At 45.6% G+C, this 17,813-nt stretch overlaps 1 protein-coding gene across 6 annotated transcripts in view; it reads left to right on the plus strand.

Moving 5' to 3' along the window:
- The first annotated feature begins 10,916 nt into the window (after window positions 1-10,916).
- The window catches only part of EXOC1 (exocyst complex component 1), a 66,054-nt gene continuing 59,157 nt past the window's right edge, over window positions 10,917-17,813 (plus strand). For all 6 annotated transcript variants that reach the window (XM_066573359.1, XM_066573361.1, XM_066573363.1 and 3 more), the window contains exons 1-3: window positions 10,917-11,035; window positions 13,053-13,190; window positions 17,214-17,344. In XM_066573359.1, coding sequence (XP_066429456.1) covers window positions 13,067-13,190; window positions 17,214-17,344 — 255 coding nt within the window. In that variant the 5' untranslated portion in view covers window positions 10,917-11,035; window positions 13,053-13,066. The remainder of the gene's footprint in view (window positions 11,036-13,052; window positions 13,191-17,213; window positions 17,345-17,813) is intronic.

Consider the following 17,813-nt stretch of genomic DNA (forward strand, 5'->3'; position numbering starts at 1 on the left):
GTGAATGGGATTGGGCTGTATTACCAAGAACAGCCAATACGAAATGTATGGGGCTGTGCCTGGTATAGAATGAATAGGCCTCAGTGCTCTCACCGCAGCCCCTTCCAAAAGCTGATCAGTTGGGATCCGATAGTCAGACCCCCATAATCCGATACTGATGACCTATTCTAAGGATAGTTCATCAGTATCTCAAATTCAGGATAACCTTTTTAATTTCTCCCATTATTCTTGAACTGTCAGGTCTGAGCCAAGTCTACACATAAATGCAATCCTCTACAGACTGTTGCTGGACTCCTGGTTAGTGTAGACACTAGCAGTACAGCCAGGAGCCGTGAAGTGGTCCGCTGGCTTCCACATTTTGATCAAAATCTCAACTAATACCTGGTATTTATATTCAGCTTTACTACCAGCTACTCCTGGTTGCATTTTGGCTGCTGTATGCTGTGTATTCTGGCTCTGTGTGTCAGCTTACTCTGTCCACTTTTCCCTGTCATGTGGCATGTTTGTTTGTCCTGTTCTGGTGTGTGGTTCCTAGGATCAGCTAGGGCCCAGATCTGAAGATCGCTGGGCCGCCCTTTATTGGGGCGATGTCCCAGCTCAGGTAGGGCCATGTCATCCTCCCTGTAGCCAGGGACAGTGGTCTGAAACCCGTGTGTGTATCCATCCCTTTCTTGGTCACGATCATGTGGGCCCCGTACTTAGTTGCCCAAACGATCGTAACATCTACCTTCTACATACTTCTTTCATTATCAAACTATAGAATTATAGACTGCCATGCTTAACCACGAGCCTTATGGACCCTACTACCCTGAATCCTTTTAAGACTCAGGCCCAAAGGAGAAGTATCTATTAGTGTTAGGACCAATCCATAAGCATGGTCACCTGGACGTTGGTAGATGGGTCAACGTACTTTGATCAAAATATGTGCTAATAACCTTGTATTTTTAAGTGGTTAGTATATACAAGAGTTGTGCAGTGTAACTGCTTGTACTTAAGATTGGGTTCCATGACATACTAACTAACTGAGAAGCTGCAAGGTCTGAAGTTCTGCGTGTAGTAAAGGTTTATTGTTCTGACCCAATAACACTGTTTTATACTATAAGGCAGGGTGGTATTCAAACCGGGTAGTCTCCCATATAGCATGCGGGAGCATTCAGCCTAGTTGTCATGATCAGGAAAGGAGGGGCACCAAGATAATGATACAGCATGAGCAAACAGCGACGAACAAGTGCTGCGTGTTGTGGCCATTGTCCAATTTCCACACCCAGCATTGAACAACCACTGCAGGTTGCCAGGCCCTTGACATTCCTTTAAAACAACCCTGTATCTGGCCAAGTTCCTGGCTTACAAAGTTACAGGTTTATTATTTTGGGACTTCACTGACTTTGTATATTTCTTCCCAGAAGCCTGTAACTCTTGAGAATATTGAACTGTGTGCTACATATATAATACGACTGTACACATTAAAAGAAAATCCTATAACCGTGTCAGATATACTATTGGTCAAAAAGTAATCACTGTTTTCCGCTATTTCAGCTTCCAATTATGTAGGTTTATGTTCACCGTGATGTAGTAATGGATCCATCGCACAAACAGGTATTGCCGTTGTCTAACAGACCCCACTGCTTGCAATAAGGTTCGATTGTGATATCCGTCATTTTAGGAAGATAAATGATGCTGCATGCATAAATGCTGTCATATAGTAAACCTCATAACTGCTCTGAATGTATCAGATAAGTAGGAAGGCGAACGTTGTGGTTCACTTCCTGCCTTTTGCAAGCAATGAATGTGGAAGTTCATATTAGTAGAGTGACAGTAAGACACTGCATGAGTCTCCTTAGCCATTCTGTGTTAGTTATTAACCCTTTCCTATCCAATTTGTATCCTGGTTTTTTTAGGAGGCTTACTCTTTTCTGCCGTTATACAACGGCGCTATCTGTTGGCTAAAGCCAGTACTGCATGAGGTGACTCTGACAGCAGAGAGGCTGACAACATACAGTAAGAGAACCCCGACAGATGTCTTCCAACATCGGAGCTGTGCAGCCTTAAATCATAATGTCTTCAGACATCAGACAGTGGATTGGAAAGGGTTGACTCTTTTTGTACATACGTTCTTACATAATTGATATTATTTGTGAGTGGAGAACATTTGGGAAGAACGCTGTGAGGAGAGAGCTGTCAGTCAGCTACACTCAACCAATCAGCAAGCCGAGTGCAGCTGACAACGCTCCTCCCAAATGTCCTTTTCAGCTGTGTGCTGGAAGCTCCTATCACCCACTAGACTGAAAAAAAGTATGGCTAGAAAAAGTGAAAGAAAGTAGAAAACTGCAAGAGTTAATTCTTCAAGCAATCTAAAAAATTGTCAGTGTATTACAAATGGTGATTTATCTCTTCAAGTATCCAGTCCTTCACTATGTCTCTCGCCTCATAAATTTTAAATTATAATGCATTGAGTGCTAACAATCAACTATAGTACATACCTTCAGGCTTGTCAAGGATGGGAAGCTGTCAGCAGTCCCTATATACATCTAAGAAGGAGCATGTTACCCTACAGAGGGTGCAACAAAAGGTGTCCTGATACTAATTACAAGGAAACAGACAATAATGTTGCTTGTCGCTTATATATATAGTCATACCTCTACTTTTGTCGCCTTCGTCTGTCGCAGGTTTCCAGTTTTCTCAGATTCTTCAGTGAAGAATCTTGCATCTTCTTTCGTCTCTTGCTTCTAGTTTCGCCGCCGCCCCACGTGACCTCGCTTCTGACGTCACAGCCATTCATGGATTGCTCCAATCACAGACATTCATGGTTGAATGGCTGTGATTGGAGCATCCAGCGCTGGCTGTGATTGGCTGAGCAGGCTGTCACTCAGCCGACTCAGCCAATCAGAGCAATCTCTTGCTGGAGGCGGGGGATTTCACCGACGGCACCTGCTAGGTGAGTATATTGATTTTTTTTCTCTCAGACAGTGTAACTAGGACGTTTAATGCTGCCAAAAAATGCGGTACCAAAAGTTGTCCATTCATTTCAATAGGTGACGCTTGTGTGAACAGCCCCATTGAAATGAATGGGAGTGCTGTACAGCATTTAGCGCTGCGCTGAAAAAGCAGCACTAAGCGCTGTATAAAAATGTGGTTTGGTGTGTTTTTTAGAATGTCTAGAACAAATTAATTAGATTTACATTGATTCCTATGGAAATAATTACCTCTATTTTCATTGGTTTCAAGTTTAGCCGATTGCTTTCGGATGGATTACCAACGAACATAGAGGTTTGATTGTAGTATTAACCTCCACTTAAAGGGTTTGTATTCTCAAGACAACTGCACTTGATTAAAGCAGTCCTGCAGACCAGTTGATCATTGCACTTTAATACTCAGAAACCCCTGGCAATGAGTGGATCACTGCAGGAGCAATGAACTAGTACATGCCGAAGATTCAAATGAATGAACAACTGTGGATGGGCTGAGAGCTGTTCTTTGTAAGGACCTCTCAGCTCTAGCATATAGAAGGGGTCCTGAGTGGGGGACGTCTCTTTAGGATTTTCAAGTACTCTAAGGTAGTCTTAATGAGACAACCCCCGTTAACGCCATAGGACGTACAGTTGCATCTTGGAGGTTTGGGGTATGTAAGAAGGAAGATTGCAAATCGATTCGACTCCATACAATGCGGGTGCTGGCTGTTTCTTACAGCCAACACCCACCCACAACAGCTACGATAAGCAACGCTACTCATCGGCGCTGTTATCTCTTTAAATACTGCCGTCAATTGTGACAGCATTATTTAAATGCTCCAGGGCTGTCATTGCAGATTGCCTGTCAGAGGCAGCATAATGTAATTCTATGGCATTACTTAATATGCAGGAGTGATCAAAGTATCAGAAGTGCTTGTCCCCCATGGGGAATTTTAAAAAAACGTAAAATTTAGTTTAAAAAAGTTTTATTACTTATTTTAAAAAATTAATAAGTTAAAAAAACTTTGCCATATTTATAATAAAAGAATAAAATAAATTAATAAATCTTGTATAGCGCCAACTTATTCAGCAGTGCTGTCACGGCTTGTCAGTCGCAACAGTGTCGTGGCATGGTGGTCACGACACAGGCCAAGACCTGTCGCCTTGTTATGCAGGTCAAGGTTTAATGCACCATGTGCAGAGACTGCTGGTGCTGTTTTTCCTTGCTGCATGTATGCATGCTGGATTTGTCATGCCTAGGAGTAGGGTGGAGGTGTGGTTTTCTATTCACGCTGCCAGTTTTCAGGTGCGAAGTGGCTTTATATTCTCCCCCCTCCTTGTGCTCAGTACTGCTTATTCTGTTCCATAGAAGAGTTCTTGGAGTTTGGAGCTCTCCTGTGCTGGGTATATTGCTATTTGCAGATAAGTTGCTGTGGGTTTTTTTTCATTTGTATTTCTGCTTTTCATTTCTGTTTTGCTTTGCTGTTCGGTTCATCTCCCCAGGGGTCCCTACAGGGACAGTCAGGGCCCAGGATGAAGACCGTGGGGCCGTCTCTATCGAGACGATTACTCCACTCCTAGGCAGGGACCCTTCATCCCCATGACGTGTTGTGCGGCTATTTCCAACTGTGTGTATGTTCTCTGTTGCCATGCTGAGTGTAGGACTCTTGTGTCACACGGGCTTTACATCTGGGTTACATGGTGTGCCCTGTTCTTCGGTGCATAAATCTATCTACTAAAGTAGTTGTGAACATCACCCTGCGTCCGTGCTGAGCATGGTGCTTGTGATTCGCACGGACATGACAAGTGCTTTCGAGTAATTAATTTATTACCCCCCACCAAGCTGGGTACTCATTTTACCGACCTAGGAAGGATGAGTCAACCTTGAGCCAGCTACCTGAACATTACAAGGATTGAACTCGCAACCTTCAGGTCGTGAGTGGGAGCTTAGGACTGCTTTTCTGCTGCTTTAATACTCTTTACTACATGAGGCCTTAGCTAATTATTAAAAGGAAAAAAACATTTGGTATTGTTTCGTCCATAAAAGTCTGGTGTATTAAGGTCTATCTAAGTAACAAATTATTTACCCCACATGGTCAACGTCGTTAGTGAAAAAAAACAACACCAGAATTGAGCTTTTGTTGATCACCCAGTCTCCAAGACAAAATGTAATAATAAGAGATCAAAAAGTCATATGTATTCCAAAATGATACCAATAGAGACTATAGGATGTCCCGCAAAAGATGAGCTAACGCACAACTATGTCGACGAAAAAATGTAAAAGTTATGGCTGTCAGAAAATAATCTGAATAAATGAAATATCTTTGGAAAAAAATAAAAGTACTACAGCAAAAATAAATATATATATATAAACTTAGTGTCGTAGTAATTGTACTGGCCCATAGAGTAAAGTTATTATGTGATTTAGTTGCAGTGTGTACGCCATAGAAACAAGATGCACCCAAAGATGGAGGAATTTCATTTTTTTTTTCCATTTAAATTGCCTAGAATTTTGTAAACGTTTTTCAGTACCTTATATGGTATATTAAATAGTATCATTGAAAAATACAACTCGTCCCGCAAAAAAACAAGCCCTCATGCAGCCACATTGATGGTTAAATAAAAGAGTTATGATTTTTTTAAAAGGGGGGAGAAAAAAACAAAAATGGGGGGTAAATAAAGGCCGCGTACTTAAGGGGTTAGAGTTTAGGTAAAGCTTTCAGACATACGGTACTAACTTTCCCAGGAATGTTCGCTAGACTCTGGGAAATAGGACAGATTTCTGAAACTCCTGTCATTAATAGCAATCTTCTGAGCGTCAAATATACTCACTTTGCCCCATTCCTGCACTCCTTGTCACTCCTGAGACAATGTGCCAACGCTGGGTATAACAGATTTTGTATGTGAATGTTTTCTTTCATTTTTTACCTTCATCAATCTGTATAAGAAAACATATTTCATACTTCAGAAAAAATAACTCAAACTGTACAATATTGCAAGTGCTGATTCTCCATTGATTTACATTGGGGCACTCAGACCAGCGTATTTTTCACACAATCTTCGGTTGCGCGAAAAAAAAAATGCAGCATGTCTTATTTTGGTGCGTATTACACACCGACATAGCCCATTGACCCTTTCCAATCCACCGTTTGACGCCTTCCTACATTCTGATTTAAGCTTGTGAAGATCCAATGTCAGAAGACGTTCGACAGGGTATTCTTACCGTCTATTGCCAGCCACTCCGCTGTCGGAGTCTCTCTGATGCACACACACTGGCTTTAGCCAGCAGATGGCACCGTTGTATAACAGCAAAAAGAGAAAGCCTTTTAGGAAACCCTGAATCCAAAATTGGATTGGAAAGGGTTAAAGTCAATGAGAATGTGCAAATACGATACCGAAGACAGATCCATATGCACTGAGTATTTGCACAGATTGGGCTCTGCTTGTTTTTCTTTTTTTGCACACGTAAATATATCAGCAAAAAAAATACAAGCGGGTCCACATAAGACGGAATACGCTGTGTATTCCCAGACTGAAATATACATACGCTTGTATGAAGAACCCCTAAGGTAGAGTCTGATCTGGGGTAGCTATTTGGGGAAATGCGGTCTGCAGTCTCTATTACTACAAAGTACTAAGTACAATTAACTGTAGATCAAAAAATAAACTGAGACTACAAAATACATGTATGTAAAACAATCTGACAACTACCTGGACCAGAAACTGGAGTTCTAAGAAGTGAAATATGGTACAAACATGGAAAAGATACACACTCCTGAGCAAATGTAAGATTTAAAGGGGTATTGTGGGGACTTTGTAATGCCCTATCAACAGGATAGGGAACAATTAGTTGATTGGTGGGGGTCAGACCCCTGGAACTCCCACCAATTGCCAGAATAGGTGTTCCGAGACACTGGCAAAATGAATGGAGCCGCATTGCACGTGCTCAGCTACTGCTCCATTCATTTAAATGGGAGTGCTGAAAATGCTGGGCTCAAGGGCTTGCAATCTCCAGTGCTCTCATTGAAATAAATGGAGCAGTGGATGAGCATACATGAGGCAGTTCCATTCATTTCGCCAGTCTCTTGGGGGACACGGGACACCGTTCTGGCAATTGGTGGGGTCCCAGAGGTTGGACCCTCACTAATCTGCTAGTTACTTAATGTCACCGGGATTCCTCTTTAATAAAGCCAATAATAGTTTAACGCCTTATCGCCTTCAAATACAGGTGGTTGTGAGATATAGTTACCAACAATGTTCTCATTTGTCATCACTGAATTCCAGATATCCATCAACATTACCAATACTTGGAAAGCTGGGCGCTGAGATACATGAGGACGTGCAGTCAGCAATAAGCATCCATCAAAAGTGAGGATAACAAAGAGCCAGAAGCTACTAATTAAATTGGTTGCCAGACTTGGCAACAATGAGAGTAGAACGGGTGCCTGAAATATAGAATGTTATGGATTACACGGATTGGATGTACAGCCTACTGTTGACAGGATGAAATAAATGGCAACATGTAGGACTCCCGAAAATCATCTGTGGAAAAAGAAGGCAAGCTAAAAAAAGTCCGCAGGATATACTCTGTTCCGATAGATTCTGAAATTTATGCTTGAAACTTATAACCTCGCCCTCCACCATGCCAAACAAGATTATTTCACCTCACTATCCCACAACCCCAAACGACTCTTTGACATCTTCCACTCCCTTCTCAACCCCACAGAATATCCCCCCCCCCCCCCCCCCCCCGTGATGGACCACAGTGCTGGAGAGCTAGCCGTCCACTACGAAGAAAAAGCGAAAACATCCACAGAGACATCTCAGAACGTTACATGGCTAATCCCAATCCCGGTCTCTTAGCACTGCGTCTGCAGTGGCCTAGGCGCAGGGCTCACAGCTGAGAAGATGACTGGGCGGTTGTTAGGGATGTCACGGTGGCACTACCATCTCCTCCCCTGAGGGACGCGTGCAACCCTTTACCAGTATATGTCACGGGTGACGCCACCGTTCCATCCACTGCGGTGAACTCCGATGAAGGGGCAATACATAGTCAACACACACAGGGTTGTACTTTAAATAGACTAATCTGGGAACGGTCGGTAAAGCCCTTTCTTTACTGGAACATCCAGCAGGGATAATACACAACAGTTCTTGCAATGGAGGATTGGCTTTAGGACAACTTCTATTTGTGAGGAGGCATGGAGGCAACTCCGGGCATCTTGATACATACAGTCCTCGTTAACTGTAAGACCACTCTCCTGGAAGACTTCTCTCACTCTCACTACTGGCCAACACTCACTGTTTGGTTGTCTGTAACAGCACTCTCTCAATCCTTCCATTGTAGCTTCGGGACTCTATACCAACTGGGGGAAAAACAGGGTATTCTCCAATCTCAGCAGATGGGATATCGCTCCACTTCTTCCATATGGGATAGGCCCACCTCCTCTGGTCCCTTTCCCCAGCTGTCATTACCCACTTCACCACCATCTTAAACCTCTCCCTTACCTCAGGCATTTTCCCCTCCTCACTCAAATACTCCATTATATCCCCTCTGCTAAAGAAACTGACACTTGACTCGACTGACGCCCCCAACTACCAACCCATCTCAAATCTCCCCTTCATCTCCAAACGACTGGTCTATCCCCACATTACAGGCTTTCTCTCTGAAAACTCTCTTCTCAACCTCTTACAGTCCGGCTTCCGCCCCCTACACTCCACCGAAACTGCCTTCACAAGCGTTTCAAACAAAGTTGAGGAGTGATTACTCGCTACTAATTCTCCTTGACTTCTCTGCTGTGTTTGACACTGTCGACCACAAACTCCTTCTCGACATGCTTTGCTTCATCGGCCTAAAGGACACTGCTCTCTCCTGGTTCTCCTCCTACCTCTCTGACCGCTCATTCAGTGTATTCTTTGCTGGCTCTACCTCCTCTCCACTCCCTCTCACTGTTGGGGTCCCCCAGGGCTCAGTCCTTGGCCCCTTCTCTATCTATTCAGCCCAATCGGACGCACCATCAATAGATTTGGCCTCCAATATCATCTCTACGCTGACCACACCCAGCTATAGACCTCTTCCAGCCACATCTCAGCGCCATTCCTTCAAAACATCCCCGACTGCCTGTCCACTGTCTCAAATACCATCTCCTGCTTCTTCAGACATAACCTCTCAAAAACTGACCTTCTCATCTTTCCGCTCTCTGCCAGCCGACTTCCCCCCAATATCTCTATCTCAGTATCTGGCCCCATGATAACCCCCAGACAGCATGCCCACTGTCTTGTGGTCACACTGGACTCTGACCTGTCCTTTACCCCCCACCCAAACACTCTCTGGCCTGAACATGCCACCTGCCTCTCCGTAATATTGCATAAATCTGTCCGTTCCTCACCACGGACACGCTAAAGACACTCGTTGTTGCCCTCGTCCATTATCAACTTGACTACTGCAACTCACTGCTCATTCCCTGCACCAGACTCTCCCCTCTCCAAAACTATATTAAATGCAGCAGCCAGGCTCATCTTCCTATCCAGCCAATTCTCGGGCGCTTCTGCATTGTGCCAGTCACTGCACTGGCTGCCCATCCACTATAAAACTAAATTCAAGCTCCTCACCCACAAAGCTCTCCATGGCACTTCCCTCCTGTCCATACATCACCCAGCCTGTGCACTCCGATCCGCTAACATATTCAGACTAGACGCCCCTCTAAGACTTCACCAGAGCTGCACAGGTCCTCTGGAACGCTCTACCCCAAAACATCCGAACAATCCCCCAAGCACGGACCTTCAGACGTGCCTTAAAGACGCACCTCTTGAAAGAAGCATACCAAACTTCCTGACAAATCCCCCCTCACCCCCTACTACTGATTCCTAGATGTGACTGGTGTATTGTCTGTGCTCCCCTGTGCATTGAAAGCACTGCGGGGGTGCAAATACGTGCGCAATATGCAAAGAGACGCGGAATTGTGCAGGAAAAACAAGACATCTGGAACTAATTAGCCATTTCAGTCAGTGAGTCTTCGTGTAAATATGCACAAAAAAAGCATAGTTCATTCCGCAAAAACGCAGCACTGAGGCGCGCGCAAATTTACTCTGGCTTGTGTGAAGGGGACCTTGAGAGCTGGCTAAGCGCTCACTCATATGGGCGTATTTGGTCTGCGCTTCTAACGTGTGAAGAACCACACAGCATGTCCTATATTGGTGTGTAAGACGCCCATCATGGGCTATGCAGTAACTATCCACGGTGCTTGTTTATTTGCTGTTTACTGTGTATGGCTGCCTGCAGACGGCCGGGTCAGAACCCGCTGTGAGAATTCTTGCAGTGGGATGCGGACCCGTGCCCATGCACAGCCCTGCGGCTCACCCACTCCCGGCATCTCCGAAGCTCTGTGTTGTGCCGGCTGCCGGCGCAGACCGGGGCCAGCGTGTCTCTACTGACATTTCTGTACGGGCCTCTGCGAGACCCACACAGAAATAGAACATGCCGCGATTTGTTTTTCGCATGTGCTTTCACGCGGACAGATCGCGGCTGTGTGCACAGGACTGCGTTTTCCAATACAATCCTATGGCAGTGGGCACGGGCGGAAATTCTGCGGGAAATCCCGCCGCGGAATTTCCACCCGTGCCTTTGTTGCTCATAGCAACCAATCACAGCGCAGTTTTCATTTCTTAGACTGCTGAGGTAAAATAAGAGCTGCGCTGGGATTGGTTGCTATGAACAACACAGCCAGGTTTCCTTTTAGCCAGCTACCATTGGACTGTGGTGCCGGCCTACTATTCCGTGGCCCCTGTAGTACTTGTAAGCCTCTTCATGTGATTACTGTGAGCAGCAGATAACGCCGCTGATTCTACTGCAGAGGAGAACTCCTTTCTCCAGACTAGTCCACTCCCTGTCGGCAGGCAGACTGTGTGCGCACTTGTGTATGAATAAAGTTCTACAGTTTGAATGTTTTTTTTTCTGCTCTCGCAAGGGCTTTCTGGGAAGTGTAGTCCGATCGCTGTGTCCTCCCTTCCCCGGCCCTGGTGACTGGGAGCGGCAGGAAAGCCGAGAAGAGACCGCGGTGACTCCTCAGGCCGCTCGGTGCATTCCGGTGGGTGTCGGGGCAGCGCCGGGCCTCTGTGTACTTCTGGGATTGGTGCGGGCGTTTGTGCAAGGCTCCTGCCATTATGTTTGCAGATCAATGAGTAGGGAATAAAGGGGATCACAGGGAGCATTCACAGGCCAGCCATCATCATGTGTCAGCAGATGAGCAGCAGTATACAGCACCCATAATGCCACCCTGAATGTCTCTGGGTGCAGCAGGGCATGTGTTGGCATCAGCAACATACTGGTGGTCGTGATAGGTGGCAGCATAGTAGGCAGCACCTCTAACCTGCAGAGGGGGCGTCAGAGGACAGGCATGCCAGGAGCTTGTACCAGGCTGTGTGGTGGGGCACAACGTGTGTGTGTATATGTGTATATATATATATATATATATATATATATATATATATATATATATACGGACCTGTCTCTGCATTAGGTACAGCTGGCACCTGACATCTTGTGATCAGTGTCGCGGTGCCATATGACTGGCACGACCTGCTCTCAGATAATGCACTGGCCTCCTCGGGTAAATATGGTGATTTGGGTGACTTTGACCGTGGGCACATTGTTGGTGCCAGTATTTTTGAAACAGTTGCACTTGTTGGCAGTTCCCAAACCATGTTATAGAGAGTGTACCAAGACTGGCAGAGCCACGGACAGACCTCCGACAGAAGATCCCACAGTGGCAGGCCATACGTGGTTGATCCTAAAGGCAAGCTTCAGGTGGCACGTCTAGTATCTCAGCAACGACATGCCACAGTGGACCAACTGACCCAGCAGTACAGTATAATGGGGAGGTTAGACAAATTTCCACAATGACCATACAGCATACGTAGCACCATCTGGGTTCAGTATTCAAAGACCGATAGGAGTGCACCTGATGATCCCGTGTCATCACCAACAACTCCTTGCCTAAGCCCAGGAAAGACGTCAATAGACCTTGGACACATTGCAGAAGCTCATCTGGAGGCATATATCTATATTACTCCCCAAATCTGCACCATTCGCAACCTGATTGGTTGTTTTTGATTTACTGATTCCCGGTGATTGGTTATTTGGGTTGGCTGATTCATGGTGATTGGTTGTTTAGGTTGGCTCATGTAGAAGTGGGGGGAGTAAAAGGCTAATATGCCATCTGGAGTGATGAGTCCAATTTCTTGTTGAACCATTCAGGTGGCCGGGTCTGCATCTGGAGTAAACAGCATGAAGCTGTATCTTATGGGTGCACCATTAGGGCTCAGCAGGCCGGGGGTGGCAGTGTCATGGTCTGGGGAGCAATTCCCTGGTGTGGCCTAGGACGGTTGGTCATCATAACACAATCCTTGAATGGCAAACTCTACAGGGACCTGTTAGCTGACCATCTGCACCCATATCATCAGGAAGTCTTCCCCGACCATAGTGCCATTTCTCATCAGTACAACGCTCCATGTCATCAAGCTCGGATCACTAGGGAATGGTTGGAGGAACACTGCAATTAATTCCCCACACTGTCTTGACCATCAAACTCACCGGACTATAACCCCATTGAACGTGTTTGGGATATGCTGGAAAGGGCTGTGAGATCTGCTCCCATGTACCCCAAAATGTGCACCGACTGTCTCAATTGACATTGGAGAAAGGTCACGGGACCCGCATCATCTCCTAGTGACAGCGCGGGAAAATCTGTTCTGCGCATGTCCAATGGCTCACCAGCCGGACCATCCGCAATACAGAAGACAAGAAATGACAGGTACGGCCGGGCACAGGGTTGGATTCTGGGGCAGCATCCCGCATCAATAATCCGACTCGTTCGTGTGCAGCTGGCCTAACTTGTGTGGATTTTGCAGCAGATTGGAGTCCAGAGCAAATCCTGAGCAAAATCTGCCATGTGACCATAGCCCCATTGCACTTCTTCTCCTCTCCGGTCCCCTGCACTTCCAGATCATCTCTATACACTAATATGTTTTATTTCCATGCATCTGTTTCCGGTTTTAGTTTTGTCCGTTGTCTCCCGGGTATTTAGACTCTCTTGTTGTTTCTAGGGTGACATCAGAAGATGACGGCCATAAAGCACGCTCTGCAGAGGGACATATTCACCCCTAATGATGAGCGTCTTCTGAGTATTGTCAATGTCTGCAAAGCTGGGAAGAAGAAGAAGAACTGCTTCCTATGTGCCACTGGTAAGTAAATATCTGGACTCCCACATCTGGTTTACACTCCGCAAGCTGCAGGAATTCCACTCATTATAGTTGCTTTAGGCATTCTATATTCACCTAAACAAACTGCAGACCATAAATATTCAGTCAGGAGGATGAGTTGTGATCTCCTCTATTATAACTGTGTGACAGGAGCTCATTATCAGTAACTGTCGTAGGAGTGTCTGTGACCCCCCCCCCCATGGGAATTCCTGTAGTAGGGTCCATGCAATGATGATGATTTATCTGTTCAGTCATTTCCCGACTTTCGGTCACCTTGTGGATCAGCATACACCATGCTTCCCTATCTTTGGCCGCTTCCTTCAGATTTTCCAGTCATGGTCGTGTCAACCTTGATTGTATCTAGCCAGCGTTTCTTTGGCGTCCTCTTCTTTTGGACCCACTGACTGTGCTGAGCATTAATGTTGTTTCCATAGAATTGCCTCGTATGACATGACCAAAGTATGAAAGCCGTTGCATGGTGATTCTGCCATCTAGTGATACTTGTGGTCTGACACGGTCTAGGATTACCCTATTTGTGACCATTTCTGTCCATGGTATCTGCAGCATATGCCGCCAGTACCACAGCTCCAAGGCCTCCATCCTTCTGTCTGCTTTCTTGAGTGTCCAGCTTTCGCATGCTTATGTAGTTATTGGGAAAATGATTGCATTGATTATTCAGATCTTTGTTGTAATGCTGAGGTCCATGCAATAACACCACAGAGACTGAGAAACTGACTACAAACAGAACACACAACCCCAAGTACATCTGAGCTGGTCAGAACTGAGATCACATGACCATCTAAGGAGAAGGGTGTTAGAAGCTGAGATAGAGAAAAAACTAACCAAGGTAACCTAAGCTCACTTATTTATGAGGTTCATTTTACCTTGGGGTGAGTAGTAGTTTCTTTATGTTTTTGACATCATTAGATTTGAATGATCCGAACATTTTGCAATTCGCGGGGGTGCCACAGTCCCTATTTTTGCGGCGGGATCATTTTTAGTGATATATTAGACTTTGCTGTCCTGTTTAGGACACTACTTATAAGGCAGCGTTGGGGTCCTGCACACTACTGTATTATGGGCTCTGAGTTTTGTGGAGCCATTAGCCATCATCCCTCGGGGTATACTGTACCCTTATAGTACATATGATACAGAGATTTTCCCATTCATTGCAGTGATGCTGCTAGTACATGGCAATCAGTTAAGGAATGATCATTCTGGTGATATTACTATGAAGTGTTGTTGTGTGGCCGTTTTTATACTTGTATTACTATCAGTGTTAGGGCTCCCACCCACTAACATTTTTTTTCTCCACTGCGCTGCGAGAGTAAGTGAAAACTCTCGCAGAGCAGTACGAGAAAATCGCTACAATATCGCTGCGACAGTCTTTTCAATGGGGCCAGCGGCAGCAGCGCTAGCCCCATTGAAAAGATATGGAGAATGCCGCGGACTTCTGTCACAGCTGTGGCAGGAGTTTCCTTCATCCCCGCGGGGACCGTGGGGATGAAGGAACCCTCTAACCCTCTGTCACAGCTGTGGCAGAAGTCATCGGCATGCTATCCCATTGCTTTCAATGGGATCGGCACTGCTGCCGATCCCATTGAAAGCAGTGGTTTCTGACGAGCCCCGCAGAATAATTATCGGAGAAGGGCTTGAAATATAAGCCCTTCCCCGATAATCATAAAAAAATGGTTAAAAAAAATAATAAAAAAGTTACTCACCTCTCCTGCTGTCAGCCGCGCCCTCCTCTGGCTGGCTCCCCGGCACTGCTACTGAGCTCTTTCAGCAGACGGGGATTTAAAAATCCCCGCCTCCTGAAAGGGCTGTGCGGATTGGCCGAGGGCTCAGCCAATAGCAGCTAGTGCTTAGCTATTGGCTGAGCGCTCAGCCAATGGCAGATAGCTCTTAGCTATTCATTCATGAATAGCAATATCTTAGCTATTCATGAATGAATAGCTAAGAGCTATCTGTTATTGGCTGAGCCCTCAGCCAATCTGCACAGCCCTTTCAGTAGGTGGGGATTTTTAAATCCCCGTCTGCTGAAAGAGCTCAGTAGCAGTGCCGGGGAGCCAGCCGGAGGAGGACTCGGCTGACAGCAGGAGAGGTGAGTAACTTTTTTATTATTTTTTTTAACCATTTTTTTATGATTATCGGGGAAGGGCTTATATTTCAAGCCCTTCTCCGATAATCATTCTGCGGGGCTCGTCAGAAACCACTGCTTTCAATGGGATCGGCAGCAGTGCCGATCCCATTGAAAGCAATGGGATAGCATGCCGCGGACTTCTGTCACAGCTGTGACAGAGGATTCCTTCATCCCCGCGGTCCCCACGGGGATGAAGGAAACTCCTGCAACAGCTGTGGCAGAAGTCCGTGGCATTCTCCATATATTTTCAATTGGGCTAGCGTTGCTGCCGCTGGCCCCATTAAAAAGACTGGCGATGTCGCAGCGATTTCCCAACGATTTTGGGATATCTGCCTGCGTTTTTCTCGCACTGCGATGCGAGACTTTAACTTTAGAATCGCATCGCAGTGGAGAAAAAAATGCCAGTGGGTGGGAGCCCTTATGTAGCAAATAAAATAGTTTAATGAGAAATACATTAACATTTTAGCAACATAAATGTTCTACGATCTGTAGTCTAGAACGAGGGTGTACAACATGCGTGCGGCCCCCAACAATCAGACATCTGGGTAACATCCCTTCTGCCCTTCCTTCCTAAATATCCGTGGAGGACTGGACAGATACGTGAGCATCCTCCACTCTTGGACTATACAACCGGTACCGGTCTGCCACTGGATGACCACACAGTAGAGCCGGACCATTTTTAACGCCCGCTAAACCTGCTGCACTAAGCCTACATTCATTTCAATGGTTTTTTCAGATGAACGGTTTACTGCAGCGTTTACAGCGCACGCTAAAATAAACACTGTCTGTTCTATTTTCAGGGATTCGGCGCATTTTTGACATTGCCCATTGAAATGAATGAGGTGCACTAAAACGGTGTTTTACAGTGGTTTTTAACATTGTTTACTATGCCATCAGGAGGGGGAAAAATAGTGACGTCATCAGTGAGCTTTGCCTGCGTTGTTACTGCGCAAAATATGCATTAAAAACACTGCTCAACGCTGTAAAACACAGTCTTTAAAGAAAAGACAGCAATGGCGCTGCATCTGCTGTTATAGCCCATCCATGCTAAGGCCACTCTCACACATGCGTTCACAAAAGTGACATTTTTGAATGCCTCTCACAACGTTTGACATCGTTTTTAACGCACGCCATCATTGTGATGAGATGCATTAAAAAACGCGACTTTGCGTTGACAATTTTTTTAATTTTAGGTCCGTAGGATTCGCTGGATATTTTTCCTGGACCACACCATTCTCTGTATACCCTCAACACTGCTGCATGAGAAAACTCCATGCGGTTGGCAGTGCCATCCCGGCCCCGGCTAGTCTAGTACCCATGACCGGGCCTTGTAGGCAGTCACTCAGATCTCTCATCTAATGTGGATTCCCAATGAAACTGGGCCACAGAAAACTTTCTCGCTTGATTTTATGCAGCTTTCCAGGGTCACATGTTCCTTGCAGGAAAGCTCAAATTGTGATTGGGTTGGCTATTCAGTGTATGGTGCTATTATACATCGTTGCGCCATGTCTCTTATATATTACCGCGGCATCGGTAATGCCAGTAAGCATTTTTCGTGTTTGTCTCTGTCATGTAATTCTGCTTCATATCAAATTTATTGTGAATCGCTGCTACCGTGTTTCCCCAAAAATAAGACCGGGTCTTATATTAATTTTTGCTCCAAAATATTTCTTTATTACATGTATATCTGCCTGGACACCATTTAAAGGCTTATTTTCAGGGTAGGTCTTATTTTCAGGGAAACGGGGTAGTACCATTCATGTCATACGGTTTTCAGCCCATTGATCTGACCGTCGTCGGTCGACTTGCTATATCTATGTCTGGTTTTATGGTGGTCACTAACGAGCGAGCTGTTCTTACAGTGACGACAGAATGGCCTGCACACGTCCGAGTGGTGAAGGTGAAGAAGTCTGATAAAGGAGACTTCTACAAGACGCAGACTGCATGGTTACTCAAAGACCTGTCTATGGTGGATGCCAAGGATGCCCTCAAAGTAAGTAGTGTGGGTAACGCTATTGGCTCCATACTCCTAGACAACCAGATCACCATCCGCACCGTTACTGTATGTTATCTCATACCTTCACAACATCCGCCATCATTGGCTTCATTTCTCATTACTGTATTGTAATGGAAATAAAATTCTGTTCACGGTGGCATCAAAGTTGTATATCAAGCCCGCTGGGACAGATCTGACTTATAAGGGGTTCAAATTGGTGATGGACCCCACTGACTTTAATGGAGTCTGTTAGGGTTCCAATATTTTTGATGGCAAGAATAACGCCTTAGACTCCGCTGTTTTCTCTCTGCGGAAAGGTCACAATACAACGTAAAGCCTGAGCGAGTATAATCTTACTTAATGCTTGCCTAAGTGTTTTTTTGGGTTCTTCCTGTTTCTTGACACACCTCCCCCCTCCCTACTGCCCCGGGCGTAGGTGTGTGTCCTGAGTAAGTAGGGGTTCCCG

Source organism: Eleutherodactylus coqui, chromosome 7 (genome assembly GCF_035609145.1).
Source record: "Eleutherodactylus coqui strain aEleCoq1 chromosome 7, aEleCoq1.hap1, whole genome shotgun sequence".
Taxonomy (NCBI): domain Eukaryota; kingdom Metazoa; phylum Chordata; class Amphibia; order Anura; family Eleutherodactylidae; genus Eleutherodactylus; species Eleutherodactylus coqui.